Source organism: Lottia gigantea, assembly GCF_000327385.1.
Source record: "Lottia gigantea unplaced genomic scaffold LOTGIsca_63, whole genome shotgun sequence".
NCBI lineage: Eukaryota > Metazoa > Mollusca > Gastropoda > Lottiidae > Lottia > Lottia gigantea.
The window spans coordinates 905,705-926,388 of NW_008710145.1; the positions used below are offsets into that span (position 1 = coordinate 905,705).

Below are 20,684 nucleotides of genomic sequence, written 5' to 3' on the forward strand. Positions count from 1 at the left end.
AGCAATTAATTTATTATCATTAATAGGGAATTGGGGAAATGATCAATTTGGTTAAAATCAGATACTGTGACTCACTCTAGCAATTCCATTGTTTATTAAGATTGTCGAGGTTACAGTGGACGTCTGTTAATATGCATCAGATGTCTGTAGCAGAGAAATTACAAATTTCAATACTTGAGTCTGATTCTCGTTAAGAAGACGGCGGGGATCTGTGTTCTCTGTTATCATCAAATTCTTTGTTCTTGGTTTTATTAGCATTACAGTCTATCAACAACCCCTATTAGGCCTATAGCGTCTTAACACCAAGCATCAAGCGATGAAACATTTTATTTTAAGAGTACCGGTAGGCCAATTAATACAATAATTGATTCGAACCCAGAAACCTTAGAGTTTGTATCTAGAGCAATTATTTATTGTAAACAGTGTATGATGCAGAACAAAAAATTACACTTTGGCGAGGAAAAGATTGCAACTGCACTGGCGGAAGAAGGAAAACATAATTTTATTTAGGTCACATGGACAAGAACTACTTATTTAATGTCTACGTAATGAATTATATAACACAAAGAGTTTAATACGCCATCAAATTGATCATGTTATCTTTAGACCTCGGGGCTTTAACACCACCCCTATAAATTCCCTCTCACATACAATTAAAAAATGTTGAATGCGAGGGTTCAAGTAACAGAAAGGCCCACCAGCTCTGTCTTGACAACAAGGTCTCAACTGAGAGGAATAAAGAGAACTATGCTTGAAGACAGTAATTGTATAAATTGTAGTTCTGTCACATTAATCTCAGTTTTCTGGGCATTTTAACAACTTTCCTTATTGATTAATTAATGTTATCACACACTTAATAATCTAGAAGCAAACCGCAAAACCAAATCTTTGCATATTGATCTAAAGATACCCTCCCCTAAGCAGACATTTCACGTCCTAAGTTTTTAAATTTTAATTGTCGAATCAAATCCAGCACTAAATAACCCCACCAAGTCTAGTCAGGATAATTCTTCTGATAATGACCATTTAATATTAAAAAAAGAGATTTTTCTTCAATCTAATTGAGGAAACTGGGGAACACGGAAAAGGAAATTGTAGAGTGTTATATCCATAGAGTAGAATAGTACAGACAAAATTATATAATTACAATAAATGAGAAATTTGCGTGTAGAAAGTTGATGTTAGACACCATATCAGGCAAAACACAACCGCGACCCTAGTATTGATTTAAAATGTTCACAGGTCGACAAATTGAATTCCTATTACGTTCCCTCATTATATTAGAAGCAATTAGACGTGTCTGTTGTTACATCATTTATAACTTCTTGGTGCCATGTTATTCTTAGAAGTACCAGTGGTCATTAGCATCTTTGATGAGGTCTAAGAAATGTTATTATGTAACCTTTGCCTTACATCTAGAAGTATATTCCCCTAAACGTGACCAACCTTCTAAACTCAGAAATTACCAAAGGTAATTCACGAAAAAGATTCAGTTTACCGAGAATACCGCATATATTTAGATTTGATAAAGGATAACCGTACTCCATTGTTAGCACGGACATATCAAAGTCATGTGTGCAAATTCGTCATAGTTTGTTTTCTGAAATATATTATATTAAACGACTGGTTTATGATATCAGTACTTGAGCAAATGAAAGAAAAACGGAAATATCTTAAAGACTTAGTTTCACTTAGATATAATCTATAAGTTTTTTGCCTCAGATTTAAAAATACAATTTTTTAGGTCACACAGTTATTAAATATTCAAATATATTATTAATATCAATATGTGGCATTTAGGTATGTTTTGTTGTGAATATGACATTAAAATGTTATAAATAACCAGTTGAGATTATTGAAGTGTTATAAATGTGTCACCCTACAAGGTGAATACGACCACTCCTATATAGGCCTAATATATAACCCACTCTACACCTGAACACAGGTAATATGTGACCCAGTATGACTCATCGCTAAAATATTGTCCTTGTCATACTTTTATTATCTATTGATTGTTTATATACCGCTATATATTTATAAATGTGATGATCTATAGATAACATTTAAGTATAAGGGAACCTGGATGGAATTTCGTCAAAAGTTCCAGCTAATTAAGAGGCCAATGACAATTTTATAACAAAAATTATACTAAGCAGTGTTATTTCTTTCCCGAAATATGGTATTACATCATGTTTCACATGGACATATTGGAAGAATCGATGCTCCTGGATTACGGAATACTGTAAGATTTGGACAGGAGATGAGAGTCAAACGACACTGTAAAAGCTTATTAATTCAAAATATATTCAAATGAGTCACTGTGTCTTATAAAATAGTCGGATATTACTCTTAACCCTATTATTTCCCTTTCAATTTCCTCATAATGACACGAGATGACAAGCTGAATGGGCTGATGTCTTCATCTATTGTCATAGGTTATCATTCGTGTAGTTATTGAGGGTAATTATACCCAATCTCATATGAATTTAAAATTTTACACTTTGTGATATATATGAACACATTATAACAAGCTTTGTGTATGCCTAAATTGTTTGACATTGTGAACCCAAAATGTCAAAATAGTGAATGTGAAATGCATGGCATTTGAACCACATACGACAACATATTGAATTAATTGAAATTAAACATAAACATCATAAACATAAGACCCCCAATTAATTGTTATTTTGCTGGTTTTTAGTTTTTTTCTTATTAACGGCGAAGTTTGCTAAGAAAAAATAGAACTAATATTGCATATTGTTTAATCATTAACGAAATAGTACGTGAATAAATATTGTATTTTGTATATTTGTTTTAAAGGGGATTAAGACAGGGTGTAACTTTACGTCTACATCAGTTAATAATCTGTATTGACATTATACTCATGCGATTTATTCTAGATTGAATTAAGCTTGTACAAATGTCAATGAATTTTGATATCACCATGGATTCCATGCATGACTGTCTGATATCACGTTACATTTTTTCTTCTGATGAAAAAGGTACTTTATTTTCTTAGCCCACTCTTAACACTTTCTGGGTTTATCTCTTAAATGTTTTTTTTTATTGTACTGTCAACTATTTATTTATGTATGATTTATGGTTTATCATATTCAACTACCTGGATAACCTTCCATTCATAATTCTATACAATATTTGATAAGCTGATGAAGATAATGTAGTATTGTCGAAACGTTATTGCCCATACAGGAGTATTTCACAACATAACATAATAAAATGATATGATTTAAGTAAATATTTAATGTATAATGTCTAAAACAATACATTACAAACTTCCTTCCTCTACAACATTAACCTAATCTCGATACATACATTCACATACCTCGTACAATCTGCAAACAATCAGTCGGTCGGTATTATGGTTCGTCTGTGAGAGACATACTGCCTAGTTCAGACAGAATAGATCTACCGTTATCTATGAAACAAAGAAAATAACCTTTAACTGGCAGTATACAGATGTTGAAGACTCATTATTTATTAGCTTAATACACCCACAGTGCATCAACAGTGAGCATCTGGATGGTAAATATATTTCCCAAACTTCAAACGTTAGTATTTGGTATCCATGCTGCTGCAGTTAATCGTTAATGATGTTAAGATCGTCCAGAAAATAAAATTTTTGTGAAAAAAAAAGACATGAAACACATTTTTGTGAGGTCTCATTCAACTATCTGTAAGAGAATTGAGATAAGATATGGTGAATAAGTCAGTGCCACCCCTAACACTAAAACCGATGTGTTGATAAATCTGATTGTTTATAGATACAAATAACATTAAAATGATAAACTTCTCACTAAAATGCTACAATACTTGCGAATACATGGCACCAATCGACTTCTTGTGCTGATATGACAAGCAAATGCAGCACAACCCAATTGAAGCTTATTCCACTGTCACCATTTTTCAAGAGAGCTGGATTTAAAATAAAACAAAAGAAAATCGTCCATATACTGTATAGACCATTTAAAATAAACTTTTGCTTTAGAGCGATAATAAAAGCACCATTTTGACTATAAATGTAATTTAAACAAAAGTATAACAGAACCCAGTTGTAACATCGTTACAAAAAAAAAGTAGTGACGTTATATGAAGAAACTAGAGCAGCATGTAAACAACTTATTGCACCATTTCTCTTCAGTAAAAACTGTAATAAGATTCACCTGTTGTAAGTTTTTTACAGGGGATTTTTCTTGGCAGCTTTAAGCTTTCTTAGATCTCAATAAATACAATTCAGCGTTTCAAAGAAATAAAGAATACATTCGGTCGTTAGTGTCAGTTGCGCTGTGTATGAATTTACATCAAACATTGAATGCCATTGGGTGGAAAATAAAAGTAGGGTCAAGGCTAATTTCCAAAATCTGCAAAAATACCGTAAACTTAACGTTTTTGATTTGTAATTAAGGCCAATGTAGTCTAACAAATATATGTTTTAACAGAGTGCATGTGGCCTAAGGCTAATGACACTGCATCATGAAAAAAGCAGGAAAATGAAAGACCCATCAACAAATTTCTAAGGAATGTGATTGAATGTTTGCAGAATGTCTGAACTGCTTACATGGGTGCCAGTTTGTTTGGTATGTCATGTCAAACAATAAATCTATCAGTGAGAATCATGCCAGTATAGTACATTATTCACGAAATATAATAGTCGAAACATTCAAATTGGAATTTCTTTTATTTAACAATACCGTTATCATAATATCTTTAGTATTCTCAATTTCCCAGACAGCTGTTTCCAGGGAACGCAATTTGACTGAGAATAGCCAGATACCAACTTTATCATTGGTCAGTTATCGGCATTTTTCAGGCAATTTTGTTGTACTAATACAGGAGAGAAGAGATGATCTCACAAACCTCAGAATCAATAGTGTGATACACCTATACCCCTGTTTTGGCTTCCACTTTGTTTTAATATGGGAAATAGTTGTGAGATTCAAATTCGAAACGATTGATTTCAATAGTATTGTTATCTGTTATTTATTACAATGTAGTTTCACTAGAATCTGTCTCACAGCATCCTGTATGTGGTTAACCACGACATTAAGTATTGTTAGCAATCAGTTGAACGATTCCATTCATTGGCAGCAGTAGAAAAAGACAAGCAGTATTGAACTTATACCGTATTGGTTTAACTTTGTACGTGCTTTATACACTAGCAGAACAATAAGCAGCAAGTTTAGTTCCACTTGAACATGCTCATGTCTTTAATCATGGAAATAGTACTATTTACAGTTACTAGCTTTGTTTACAATAGTCCCATTTCTTCTTTACCCTTGTCACCGACAGCAATTTACGTTAATGGATATTTTGAAGGTGAATACATATAACAGTTATGATTATTTGGTTAGAAAAGACATACATCGAACTCTTGTCTTCCATTCGGCAAAAACCATCAGGTACTTCTTATATTGACAACCAACTTGTTATATTAAAATAACTCAAAACTCTGCGTGTCGTAAGCATAATTTTACTGACTTTGTCTGAAAAGGTCTTCAGCATCCCGACAACAAATATCATGACACCAATTGTGCTTAAAGCATCTAATAAAGACCTAACGGTGCATATTACGAACGTCGACGTTTTCATTTTTTGGGTAGTCCGTCGTTCTTTAAAGGAACACGCTCCTTTACTCTATCTACATCTGTAAGTAATTATATTAAAGTATAAACAAAGGGAACTGGCCATTGTAAAGTTAACTGGTATTTGATACTGTATATATGATGGTATCTGTACTTGTTTGATGTTATTTTAACCTCCAGTCTTCAATTCAAGACAATCAAACTATCATTTTAGTGCTGTGATTAATTTCTTATCTATCGACATGTGGTGTCGTTTTATCACCATACCATACTACACTTGAAGCTTGCTTTCATTGCACACTGCATGGTGTTGCCTGCCTTTATAACCTAATAAGATGAAGAAAAGAAGGACGTAAAACTCCAGTATAGTTTTGGAAACCAGTCGGAAGAGCAATACGATTAAAACTCTAAGAATTGCAGGAACCACAGACGTCTGATTGAAAATTGGAATGGTGCAAATTGATGCTATCAATACAATTTTTTTTATTTTTCTTTAAGAAAACCTCTTTACAATCCCTCTAAGAATAAATTTTATTACCCCTTTGGTGTGTCAAAGTTATGCCTCTCTTTAGTTCTCTATTGTGGTTTGATTTGTACCCGATAACATCTGATGTGTCAAATAGAAATTGATAACCTCCTTAAGTACCTTGTCTGAAAGGACAAAACTCCCTAGAGAACAAACAACACAAGAAATATTGTGGCATTTATATCTCAATTGTATCTTTAAATATAATCTTTGAGATCTGCTTTTATAAACCCCATTCCAGAGACAATAAACGCAACCAAATATATATATTCCTTATTCTAAACGAAGTGAAAGAAGAAATCGTTTTGGTGAAAATCCATGAAAATATGATTCGATAATGGAGATTAAACCTTTGTCGTTAACATGATACTAAAAGAGGAAAGATTTATCAGATATAAACAAGCTATAAACAGTCCATTATAGATGATGAGCTTGTTAATAAATGCTTTATAAAAGATCAGTAACGCTTCGTGAATGTAACAGAACCGTGAAGTATATCGTCAGAGAATCATGGAATCAAATTTCATAATTCTGATTTGAAACTTTTTAAGTTTGTAATTAATTCTAATGAATTTAAGAAATTCCAGGGAACTGTATAAACAGTGTTATACTGATTTAATCTAATCTACTACGGCTAAAACTACTTTATTTGTAATTTTACACTCAACACGATACATATGATATTATAGAACATAAAACTGATATTCAGATTTCCATGGAAACATTAGAACAATATATTCATTTAACTAAGACCGTTTTGATCTGTTTGCTTTTATTCAGTCAGTTTATCACTGATATCATTTCATGCCAAATACATGATTATACATGGAATGGTGTTTTACGCCTAACCTGACTGCATCTGCAATTAAGCCACATGAGATTATTGCTGATATCTTCAAGGTCATTTGGAGGTTATTATTATTGATATCTCCAGTGATAAAGCCACTGGGAGGTTGTTACCAAAGTCTTCAATACAAAAGCCATTAGGAGGTTATTACTGATACCTTCAATATTAAAGCCACTAGTAGTTTATTACTGACGTCTTCAATACTAAAGTCATTAGAAGGTTATCACTGATACCTTCAGTACTAAAGCCACTAGATTGTTATAACTGACGCCTTCAATGATAAAGCCAGGAGTTATTTTTGATACCCTCAATAATAAAACCACTAGGAGGTTATTATACTGACGTCTTCAATACTAAAGCCACTATGAGTTTATTACCAATACCTTCAATAACAAAGCCAATGGGAGATTATTTTTTATACCTTCAATAAAAAAAAACAGTGGGTGGTTATTACTGATGTCCTCAATAATATGGCCACTAGGAAGCAATTACTGATATCCTTATTAATAAAGCCACTGATGTTCTCAATAATAAGCCGTTTGGAAGCTATTACTAATGTTTACACTATTAAAGCCACTAACAGGTTATTATTGACTAGTAATATATAGATGAAATGCATCATCTTACTATTTGCAAAAAAACCCAATCTGAGAGGGACAAATTGGAGGAAGAAACATTTCCCTCATTATACCTATGTAACCAATGAGAAAAATTATTTTTTGTATTGAATTCAACAAATATAGATATTCTGAAACACCTTGCCATTTTTCTTGTAAATATAGTTGAGTTATAAAATTTCCAATCTATAAATGCAACTATATTCCTCTACATTATGTTCACATATTCACCCGATTAACTTCTTGAAAGAATCAACTAATAATAGGCGAATCGGGTGACATATTTGTGTACATGTTATATGTCTGTTAGTCAATGATATAATTAATTCCTAATGTAAATTTCGATTTCAAACTTATTTCTGTGGCTATGTAGTAGACTATGTATATTTTTCTAAACCATAGCTGTTCCAAAACATTTATAATGTTGAATCATGTTACATTACTATTTTTTGTATTTTGTTACTGTCAATTTATCATGCGGTCGTCCTTTGTGTTTGTATATATGTGTATTGTCAATTTGTACTTGATGATGTTAAATTGTATCATGTGATTATACTTGTTACTTTATATATTGCCCATGACCAAAAATGGTGTAAAATGTTGCAAAAAAGATATATATAATATTATATACTATGTAGGTCTACTCATATTTCGGTAATAATGCTGCATGCACCTATGAGTATATTACGAGCTATTCAGTTTGTAATCATATCTCAGAAGAATTAAGCTGTAGATGATATTAGCATTTAGAATTGAGTTTAAACCTGCAGTTTGTCTTGAGGATATGGAGGTTGTTGTTCCTCTAGGGAAAGTTGCCACTTCAAATCGATCGAAGTGCAATTCTTGTAGCAATAATTCGTGATGTAATGGCTTTTCAGCTAATTGTTCGTTTAAAACATGTTCCTTTTTATACGATTTTTTATGTTAGATTATTACAGCAAGTGAAACCACTGACGCTACAATTCATATAAATCTAGCAGAACGAGACAGATCGTTCTATTTTTGATGAGTCGGTGAATTGGTGGATTGAGATGAATAAAAATCTGAAAATGTTATGAAAATTATTGATATGGATATTTGCCAAATTGAAGCTATATTTAAATCAGCTGATGGTTTGTGTTGACCTGAATATGGTAGAAAATTTAATTATTTATATACAGTTTTCACATTACTGAGAATCAACTGTCAATGTAATTTTATTTCTAATCATTGGTACCAACCAGAGCAGGTTATATTGTGGTATAAAGGGAAATAAAACACCAAAGAAGAATAAATTACGGTGTTAACAGATAGACTGAAAATAACATCTGCATAACAGGTTGTGTTCATTAAAAAATCATTTTATGATAAGACCAACATCAAATATAACATTGTAGAAACAGATATACCAATAAGATAAGGTTTATTGAAAGAAATGTCAAAAATTCTAAATGCTACAAACTCATGAAAATGGAATCTAAAAGTATACGACCTTTAAACAATGATCATTAATAATTAAAATAACTTTTTTTCTCAATCCTTTTCTGCCATTTCTGGCACTTTGTTTCTACAGGAATCTTTACTTTGTGACTGATAGACTATTTTCTCATCACTGTCTTACATATAATATCACGTCGAATTAGCAATAGCAATCTTCTATGATCTAATGATCTAAGAGGTGTGCTGACAGAATCTGATGCACAAAAATACCAATACCAATACAATGTTAATATAATTCTTCGGTTCATTCAGGCACTTCCAATGGAGAACTAGTTAATTACGAGATATGTCAGCCAGAATGACTTCAACATTCTTCTACATTTGATGTCGAGACGGATTCCTTGTTACAAGACTTTAGAGAAACAAATCATTGATCAGAAAATAAATTAGCCTTTCTCTTTAATATGGCAATATAAACTATAGCCATGTGCATAATGGAGTAAAATAACAATATTGGCTTGATAGCGTATTGCATTTTAACACCAAACATTCAAAGACTAAAATCAACAATCATTTACGTGTTTCTGTGGAGATTTGTTTGGATTGTATTATCAAAGCACTATGTTGTTTAAGGCAATTTAAACTGAATTTGAATTAGATAGTACGAAGATCCAAGTTTAGTACAATTATACTTCGATATAGTTGGCTAGATAATTTTGCTGAACCTCTTAAAAATGCCAGGTACAATTATATTTTCAATGACACCTCTTATTCAGCAAAAACTGTCCTTATTTATAACGATAATATTGATTTGTGCAATTTGTAATCCAAATCCGGTACTTGAGGCAGATATATGCTTTATCATTATTATATTTAATACAGGCATATCAACCAATCATAAGCCGGATTTAAAAGTTAAAATTATACATTTGTCATGCATGGTTCATGTTAGCAATACCTCTAGGGAAATATTGAAAAGGGGATTGAATTTAACTGATTACCACTGAAGGCTCATGACATTAACTTTAATATTTTCTTTCATCTTGGTTGATTGATAAAATTGATTCAATTTGTCCATCCTCAGACAGCTTGTAGGCCATTTTCTCTCAATGCTTTAAGTTTGCTTTGAAATTTGTTGGTTAGATATCAATCTTGTATGATCTTTAATCCAATTATTTTTTCTTTTAGTACTTTCGCAAATCAGACAATTTTATTTTATTGTAGACAAATCAGGTGACGGGTGTTTATTTTAAAAAGATTGAGGATAGTTGGATTGAGTTCCATAAAATTATACAGTGACGATTATGTCCAATTTATCAACCATAACCACCATTGACTCATTTCTCACATACCCTTGGTAATAAAACTATAGAAAACAAAATCTTTGAAATCTTTTGACACAAACAGAATCTGATCTTATTGACTTATTGAATTTGTTTAATCTTAACACCCGACACATCTGGCTTCAACTTGACACCAAAATCAACAGAATACTGAAAGCTTGTGCAGTGGAAATTATTGACAGTTCATACACACTGTCTGGTCAAAATCAATAATCGATTAGTCTTCAAGCTACATATTACCCGGCACTACTATCTCTTGGCTTATTTTAACACTTTGACACACAAAGGATTAAATAATAGCATAAAGGTCATGACCTTTACTTTGGTGCCTAAAATGGCTTTATTGATTTCCACAGAAATTCAATAATATTAACAAATTAGCTTCAGAAATAGCTTTTATTGACCTTTTCTTCAAGTAATTTCTTTCTAATGTGAAAACGACACTTCATAGCTATAGTTATTTTACTATTTACATATTCAATTACCTTAAAACAAATTCTTGATGCTTTCAAAAAGCTTTAAATTAATAGGATACAAATTAGTATTCTCAAACAAGTGGTTTGTGGCATCAAAAAGTTTTATTGTCCTACATTTGCATAGGCGAAAGAGACTTTCTGTCATTGGGATGAGCTGCCAAAGGCATAAGATAGTCCAAGTCTGGGTTTAATGATTGAATCTTTTGTCACTGGATTTTTGTATCTGAACATCAAAAACATCAGAGGAAAGAATGTCTGACAAAGGAATGTGTCAACAAGCAGAAAAATCTTCATTTAGACTGAAGTTAAACAAGTAGCCCAACAAGACAAGAAGATTTGCCTCCCCTTAATCATAAATTATCTCTTGAAATACATGAATCATGAAATGGATTGTAAAGAGCATTTCTAGCTTGTTTATGTCTATCTGGACCAATTATCGCATCAATCCATTTGGCCATCAAATAGTTCCTGTATTTGTTTTATAATAATGTTTTAGCGCCTTTACGATAGCTAAGTCATAAAATGCTAGTTTTAATGGAATTTGTGGAACAGAAAAACTTACTCATAAACTAGCCAGACATTTACAAATTCAGTTATACTTAGGGCCAAACCACAATAATAATAAACACTGTATAATGTATATCTATATTTTTAGGTAAATTTCTGTATTATGAAGTCAATATCACATAATAATTGCTCAGTTTTGGATATAAAGAGATTCTTGTCTTTACTTATTTTAGTATCTATTGATATATTGCCCTTTTGATGGTCACTGTCAAAACTAGTTTGATCTAATATAGTAAATACTGTCTGTTCTAACATATCACATACAATATCTTTCACTTTCTTTAAATCAAATAGAGCATGCTGTGCATTTATATACCTCCAATGATATTTAATATCACATAATGGAGGTTGAAAATCACATTGTTGAAGTAGAGAAGATCCACTGTCACATACACCACATTTCTCCAGCTCTCCTATGCCTTTATTTTCTTTATTAATATGATCACATTTTTCTGTATTATTGGATTCTGCTGAAAGTCTTTCTACCTTTTTGATGTCACTTAAAGAACAATTTTCCATGTCTCGAGTTGGTATATTAGTAGGCTTTTTCATAGTGTATCTATCACATAGATCTAATTTAGCATCAAACAAAGAATTCTGTTTCGAATCATTTAAAGAACTGTTATTATTCAATGAAAGTTTATTTAATTCATCTATTCTATGATGAGCTATTGTAGACATAAACATATAAAATTCAGTAAAGTCAATACCACTGCTGGCTTTTAAAATCATCTAGAAACAAAAAAAAAACAAAAAGACAAAGAAAAAAACAGAGATACTAGGGTACCAAGGCGGCTCAGAATTACATTCATTTGATGAGATTCAAAAGCAGTTTTCAGGCTCTTTATGTGTATCAGGGACATTTTTATTATAGCATTACGATTTCCATACCTTAACTCCAACTCCATCAGGAATTACAGTAACCACAGATGTCAAACAGGAATTATGGAAGCAAGAAGTGTCCCCAATACAAATAAATCCGCTATAAAATCCCCTTGATTTCTTTTAATAGGATATGCCTATTAGAGAAAGTAAATCATATCAAAAGTACGTCAATTTACCTGACAATGTTGATGCCAATTTTCCATATCAAGACAATCTGAGATTTGCTTTTCTACATCCAATAACGAAGATTTAATAAAATTCCAGCAGTTCTCTATACAACAACCATTTAACCAGTTATGGTTGATAGAAATTGTATCTTCCTACAAAAACAGTTAACAACAGCTTATTATGTACATGTTCAAGATAAAACAACATCATCAGTATGGCTTGTTTGTAATTGAATTTTTACATGATGTTGATTAACCTTCTAGTGTTTCAACCTAGTTCAGTAAGTTCTACTTTCACTCTTTTACACTTTGGAGAGTTGAAAGCAACTGTCATATATATAATATATACATGTAACATATATGCTTTACCAGATTAATAACTTGATGATGCCAACCGCTGGGCACAAATATAACTTCACCAGCTTCTTGTATTATTTCATATCTAGACTGAATTTGTGATGCCAGATTATATTTTTCATGATTTATAGGCTGTGTCACATCATAGATTAGATTACCAAATTTATCTCTTAATTTTTCTTCTTCACCTGCAATATCAAATCCTTCATAAAGGAAATATTCATAATGTGGTCAAAAAGTTATTTTCTTGTAGACTCCTCAAAAACTGATTTATAAAGGTTTCGGACTATTCAGAAAGGATCATAGTGTAATCTATGATAAATATTTTTGGAATTTTCTTATGCACAGACATTGCTATAAGATAGGATTTTCATGTAAGATATTAAATGATATATGTAAATACCTGGAGCAAAGAAGATCCATTTCTTGCGACCACATATATTGGCTGACCAACTGTATGATCTGAACACATCAGCATGAAAAGGTGTCCTTCAAATAAAATATGGCCAAATCAAGTCATGATTTTGCTCAGATTTTGCTGATAACAACTACAAGTGAATTGATTGTTGCATGTTGCATTTATATAAAAGTAATATGTCCAAATTAGAATTAAGAAAAAGTATTACAGTCCAATGAGTTATGAATGTGCAAAAAGTTGAAGATTGGACATCCGATAAGGCAACAATATAAACTCAGGTGTGCATAAACTTTCAAAACATGCTATTACAATACTTGCCATGAACCTTTTGGTCCAATATACACAAATCTATAGTCATCATGATCAGTACCTCCACGAACATCCCAGTATTCATTTAACCAATCTGATTTAAAATATACAGGAGTTTCATATGCTTTATTTTCTGGACAATCTCTAAAATACAATAATAGGGGGAAGTTTTTCCATTGTTAAAGGTATTGTAAAGAGGTTTTCTATATTTTGGATGTGTATCAGGGACACTGGACATCGATTTGACCCATTCCAATTTCGAGTTAGATGTTCCAGGTTCATGTGCTTCCTCTTAAAATTCCATGCAAAAGCTGTTTAAATTATATCATTGTCCTCAATAACCACATACAGTTCATTTACTATGGGAAGAAAAAGAGCAACACAGTTCCACTGTTATTAACAATCCTATGCAATTGAATGCTTTTGCTACTGTTTAGGACTCTACATACAGAAATCATCTACATTTACAATCAAGAAATATCAAATATATTGCTACTGTATTGTAGGCTTAGTTGAGATGAAAAAAATAACAGTATCAGATCATTAATTCAAATTTATCTACCCCCTAAAATGCCAATCTTTAAGATATAAACATCTGCCATGGTTTGGGTAGCTATTATTTTTATAATCAACTAAATAATCTATATAATCAGTGAACTTCATTTCTTCTTTTGGTTGAGCTGAATATTCTTCTTGATCACAGTTTGCAACAGGCACTGTGATATGACCTAAAAAAACAAATTATATATGCCGCTTGTTACAAACTTCATATTATAGATCATTTTGGGCTTTTCAGAATTCTAGATCAATAACATACTCAAACATTCAGAGCTACATTCACTCTATATAAAGTACAAGAAACAAACTTAATAACTGAATGGTGCAAATCCCACAGAAAACAAATTGATGTTATGTAACAGATTATTTTAAACTGGTAATCTGTAGATATTCATTAAATAATATAAGAAAAATATCAATTCCAGCAGCAGCCTAGACTACTTACCAAAAGCCTGCTTTAGAAATTTATAGTTAGGTTGTCCCGATGAGGTAACCCACTCTTTCCTGCAATTCCAGTTCTGTGTTACAAAGTTAGTAAAAATACATGGCCTATTTAACAGCAAGAACATCTCAAAGAACTTTTCATACTCAGTTGTTGAATCTATTGTCATAAATGCATCATCAGTGCGAGCATGCACTACACTGGCATTATTATCATATTTTTCGAGAGATTTCAAAACAGGATAATTTGTCATGTTTCAATTAGGACTAGGCCTACACAGGTATGTCCTTAAAAAAGTTGACTTCCAGACTTCCAAAGATGTTTTATGTATTTTAGTTTTTATACATCTATATCTATATCAATATACTCAAACTTAAGTGAGAAACTCCGTAAAAATATCTAGGCAGGTATGAGATGAGTCCCCTCCATAGAGTTATAATGTTTCTATATATAACTCTATGGTCCCCTCCAATAACTTAACTTCCGTTTGGAGGTTGTCCGTTTGTATTTCATTATTTTCGTTTCGAATGTTTTATTAGCTATTAGCTTTGTACGTAACCGCTACAAAGAAACATTTGGTTAAAAAACGATGATTTTTTTTTTTAAAATTGATTTAAATTCATTTTATGCTTATTTGTAGCTTTCGCTCTCAATTTATTTATATATGGATATAAAATGTTGTGTTTTTGTCAAATGTGCCTTTTTATATAAATTTCTGACCCCCACAATATGTAGGCTATGGCTTACTGGGACTATTAATATAAATTGGCGACGGATAATAGGCAATAATCTTACAACCGGGGAAGAGAAACCCCGGTAAGGCGTTTTCCGTGGGTTCAAATGAGACAATAAAAAGGGGTCCACTAAAGATTTGGGGTAAAATTTGCTGTTATTAGTGATTTTAGACACTTAGGAGTGACTTTGAAATGTTCAGACCCCCACATTTAGCCTAAAACATGGGCCTAAGTGCATGGTTTACCGGGACTATTGTATTTACGCGACGGGTTACAAAACAAGCAATATTATACCGTGACTGGGAAAGCAGATCCTCGGAAAAGGGTCTTCCTTGCGGTAAATGCGAGAGAAAAAGATAGCTTGCCAGGCAAGGTAATATAGACTACGCCCATTGGCAGCTTTGATTTTAAATAAAATATTTGATAGTACAGAAACAGCTACTAGTATGAAATACTCAACCTTCAGACATACACATCATTTGAACACTTTAAGGCAATGATGAATAGTACTACCAAGTTACATTAAAATCTGCCAAGAATTGGGCCTTCTAGAGTGTTTACATTTCTTAGGAACAAAGGCAGTAACTCATACAAATTATTTTTCGATCTTTCTGATTTTAAATAGGGTTCATCCTTGGGTGATAACAAACACTCACACCAAGTTTCATCAAAATCCGTCAAGAATTGCACCTCCTAGGTGTGTTTACGAGCTAAAAATTGAAAGTGTTTTCAAGAACAAGGGCAATAACTCATACTAAATAATTTTTCGATTCTTTTTATTTTCAATAGGGTTCATCCTTGGGTGATTATAAACACTCACACCAAGTTTCGTCAAAATCCGCCAAGAATTGTCCCTTCTAGAGTGTTTACGAGCTAAAAATTGAACGCGTTTTCAAGAACAAGGGCAATAACTCCTACTAAATAGTTTTCGATTTTGAATAGGGTTCATCCATGGATGATTACGAACACTAACACCAATTGTGTCATGTGGGCGTATAAAAAGGGGTGTAGATTAGGGTGCATCAGACGCGCCATGATTTTTAAATTTTGGGAAACATCCAATTTTCGATTATACAAAACCGTTCTCACTAAAGAATAAATACATCATGCAAAATATCAATTGAATTGAAGAACATCTACTGGGTTCACGAGCAACTCGAAAAATAGCAAAAATTTGACATATTTAAAACTGCAGTAGGCAGTTCATTCAAAGTTAAATATTTTTCCGAGGTTGGGTATTTTCTTCTTATTGTCCTCTGTGACATGAACTATGTTCTGGTAATGGTCTTCACCGCGCTCTCTGCAGCAACGTTTATCACGTTGATTAATTTGATTAGCTATTTGCGATTCTGATCATTCCCAGTTAGCTACCTGAGATTAAAGAAAGTCCGCGTTTGAATCATGAAGCCGTAAAAAAAACAGGAATCCCATGTGATGTGATCAGCTATGTTGTATCCTCCGTGACATCAGGAAAATTGGGCTTCCCAAACCACGTTCCTGAACGATTTATCAGCTCTATATTATCTCTCCCGTCCTCATAATGACACATCCAATTGCCTGGCGTTGATCTGAGCTAACTTTTTCACTGAATAGCGCCAGAGGTACCTCCTCAGTCCACTCAATCTATCTGCTACCTGTCTGTTCACGCTTTATATTTCAGACACGATTTGTGTACAATATGTTGAGATCATTGTGAGGTGGCAAACTGGCATCGATACCACCAGGAGCTATATATGACAGTGATGAAATTCACAAATTGTCTCAGTTTCGTCAATTGGCTTTCGTTGCAGATTGTGCCTCGAGGCAAGCAAAAACTACCTTGATGGCGTATAACAGTTTAGCGAGCCACCGGACTTTGTGGAACTGATTACAATGGCCTTCGCCATCATTGCTTAGTTACAAGACACGTAGATCGGCGAATTCCTTGTAATCGTCCCTCTACAAGCCTAGAAAAGTAGAAGATAGATCCAATGCCTCAACTCTCCGAGCTCGGGCATCGCAAAGGTAGTCAAGATCTCCACTGAACTGTGTGGAACCTTCTCAAACTGCTCACGAAATTATGCAAAAATAGTAACTTCAGGCGACTTTGAAACCATGCACGTATGATTTAAATGCGGGGGGTCAGGTAAAATTCACAAAATCAAGTCAAATCTTTGAAAATGTTTATTCCAAAGCAGCATATTTTTAAAATCGTTTTCCCCAAAAAAATCTTCTGTTTTTCTCTTGCATTTAACCAAAGAAAAATCCTTCCCTAATCGCAGTATAATATTGCTTCTTTTGTCATCTTTTGCTATTACAACAGTCCCAGAAAACCACGAAAATAAGTCTTTGTTTTAAATGTGGTGGTCAGGAAAGTTCACGAAATAAAGCCAAATCTTTTTTTAAAAAAAACAGAAAATAGAAATTCAAAGAAAATGCATATTTATCAATAAATTAATATTTCATATTCATAAATAGATATTTAAAATCAAATCCTAAAAAATTGACTTGCGAAGCAAGCTGACATACGCTCACCCGCAGCTTTAATTGCAAGTACAAATAATGTTTGTTGTCCATTCACATTTAGTCTATTGAGAATTTTAAGCAAACTTTATTGTATTTCGCATCATGGCTAGTTTTTGACGCATGTCTTGATTCTTGCAAATAGACAGTAGATTGTGTAAAAAAATATATATGTTTTTCAAAGATTAAGAATTGTGAATACTGAACACACTGCATTAAATCAATTCTATACCCAAATATCAATCTCATGATTATATATTTACAAACAAACACAAATCAAAAGAATACGTCAAGAAATGTACATGTAGTCTGTAGTGTTCTCAGGTAGTACATGTAGTCTGTAGTGTTCTCGAGTCAATTGTGGATGGACAGACTGACAGACAGGGTGAAGACAATTTAAGTCCATACCTCATGTGGGCATATAAAAATTAAAAGAATTCATAAAGAATATAGCTATTAGAGTGAAAACTTTAAGTTAGACACGATATTTCGTTGAAAATTATCATATCGCCACGAAAATCGATAGGGATCAAAATAAAAAGCAAAGGAAACTGTAAAGAATTGTAGAGTGCTTGAAATTATCTTGACTGATTGCTACTTTTGTGGGAAAATGATAATAAATATTTTTGGTAAAAACGCTGTTTGACAACGAGACATACCTTGTTGTGTTGATAAAATGCTTTGTATCCTCCGTCTAAAAGATAAATTTCGGGAAAGTTAAGCTCTGGATATCTGTGGCTATTTTGTTTGCGATCCATACTTCGAAGAAACCTCATTCTGTAAAATAAAAGATAATTTTGTTAATGAAGACATACAATGCCTGTTGCTCTCTGTTTCTCTTTGTAAAGATATTCCCCTGTATCTCTTTGTAAAGATATCAACTCAAGGCTTCTCAATTTAAAGTCAGTTAATACTTACAGATTAGGTCCTCTGTGTAACGAAAATTCACTGTGGAATATCAAAATATCGTTCTTTGTGGAATGAAGACGGCTTTCCATGAACGTTTGGATTCTTTGCTCAGTGTAGGTGTTTATAGCACCTTGAATGTGACCGCCTTGATATTCGTATGGATAACGACAATCAATAATGGTAAAATTTGAAGAACTGTCGAAAAGACTGGACATTGTTGACGGATCTATAGTTGGTAGATCAGTATGCTTCCCAGACATAGTTGGCAAGCTGTGTGTAGAGCTGGCGTCACCGATCAAACCGAGGGCACATGCTTCCATTCGTTCCAGAGCTTTCATGACAAAGTCTTGATTATCTACTGACATTCTTTTCTTTGGAGATGTGGCGAAATCTTCGTCATCGGCAACTGCTTTCCGCTTGCAGGAAAACAGTCGTTTTCTGGATTTTGTGGTTGTAAAACATTTCTTCCTGTACGATGATGTTTCCGGAGAGCTGCCGAATCCACTGTCACTGGAGTCTTCGTTATCATCGAAGAAGCTCAGTTTAGTTGATGGTAAGTACTATAAAAAAAAAGATCGTGTTTTATTGTAGGTGGGATGACCTATGAATATCAGACATGTTTATGCTGGCGATTACGCTTGGAAGAGAAACACGGAAGAGTCCTCTTGACACGGTCCTTCTGATGACAAGTCATCTGCAGATGTCGCCATGGAGTTCGAAAGATTACATACAGAGAAACGGTTTAAACACTTACGAAATTAGGAGATTCCGGTTCATGTGATTTAAATTCGTGTGTGCTTGAAAGAACCATTGCAAGATATGTTGAAGGGTATAGAGTTGAAAGCTTTACTGATATCTGACTTGCGTCTGGCCTTATATAAGCCGAAGAAGCCATTGCGTTGTGATTGGCACATAAAGACCGTCTTGATTGTTCATATCGGTTATAATTCGATCAATCCCTTCACGCCCAGTCTGATTGATTTGTTTGATTGCATTTTGAAATGATTGGTGAGTGAGTTGCAGTTTCATCTCGGCCAAAGTTGATCCAAAATTAAATCTGAACTATTCTCGTCCATTTGACGAAATTTGATATTAGACAGCCACATTGCAGTCACTTTGGTTATATTGTCCAAAACTTGTACAATTAGCATTTTTCTGACATAAACTGAGCAAAACTTTTCATTGAAAAAGACTTTTATTTCTTTCCAAACATAAAAATAACAATTGTAGAGATATTAACAGTAATTCGAGCAATAATAATATATATGAACAATTGAAATAACACATAGTATAAAATAAATAACAAGAGAATTAACAGTCAAAATATCACAGATCTGCTTATCAGTAAATTGTGTAACAACACCTAATCGTTTTCACAAAACCAAGCACTTTTTTAATAGGGCGACCGAATGACTCGTCGAGATCTTGTTCGCTTTTCTCCGGCTGTCCACGACTTTGATCGGACACGAAAATGGCGTAAGTCTTTTGAGTGATCTTCGTGTAACATTGGTAGGTAAGCTTGAGGATTACATTGAACCTGGATAAGAAAAGAAAAGAAAATTAAACACGACGTTTTTCAAACATTCTTGACCGATTGCTACTTTTGTGGGAAAATGATAATAAATATTTTTGGTAAAAACGCTGTTTGACAACGAGACATACCTTGTTGTGTTGATAAAATGCTTTGTATCCTCCGTCTAAAAGATAAATTTCGGGAAAGTTAAGCTCTGGATATCTGTGGCTATTTTGTTTGCGATCCATACTTCGAAGAAACCTCATTCTGTAAAATAAAAGATAATTTTGTTAATGAAGACATACATGCCTGTTGCTCTCTGTTTCTCTTTGTAAAGATATCAACTCAAGGCTTCTCAATTTAAAGTCAGTTAATACTTACAGCTTAGGTCCTCTGTGTGACGAAAATTCACAGTGGAATATCAAAATATCGTTCTTTGTGGAATGAAGACGACTTTCCATGAACGTTTGTATTCCTTGCTCAGTGTAGATGTTT

The 20,684-nt window shown here is 32.9% G+C and overlaps 3 protein-coding genes across 3 annotated transcripts in view; all 3 read right to left on the minus strand.

Annotated features, from left to right (window-relative positions):
• Window positions 1-12,049: 12,049 nt before the first annotated feature.
• On the minus strand, window positions 12,050-14,700 carry LOTGIDRAFT_128855 (hypothetical protein; the record flags this gene model as incomplete). The annotated part of the gene is made up of 7 exons (XM_009064520.1): window positions 12,050-12,127; window positions 12,457-12,600; window positions 12,817-12,992; window positions 13,208-13,293; window positions 13,532-13,675; window positions 14,094-14,259; window positions 14,535-14,700. Coding segments are annotated over 7 exons (960 nt in total), but the record flags the coding sequence as incomplete, so codon positions are not given.
• A 3,735-nt stretch (window positions 14,701-18,435) lies between these two features.
• On the minus strand, window positions 18,436-18,975 carry LOTGIDRAFT_58617 (hypothetical protein; the record flags this gene model as incomplete). The annotated part of the gene is made up of 2 exons (XM_009064464.1): window positions 18,436-18,544; window positions 18,686-18,975. Coding segments are annotated over 2 exons (399 nt in total), but the record flags the coding sequence as incomplete, so codon positions are not given.
• A 1,094-nt stretch (window positions 18,976-20,069) lies between these two features.
• Window positions 20,070-20,684, minus strand: part of LOTGIDRAFT_167056 (hypothetical protein) — a gene marked incomplete at both ends in the record, with an annotated part of 5,047 nt that continues 4,432 nt past the window's right edge. The window contains one exon of the mRNA XM_009064521.1: window positions 20,070-20,213. Coding sequence (XP_009062769.1) covers window positions 20,070-20,213 — 144 coding nt within the window. The remainder of the gene's footprint in view (window positions 20,214-20,684) is intronic.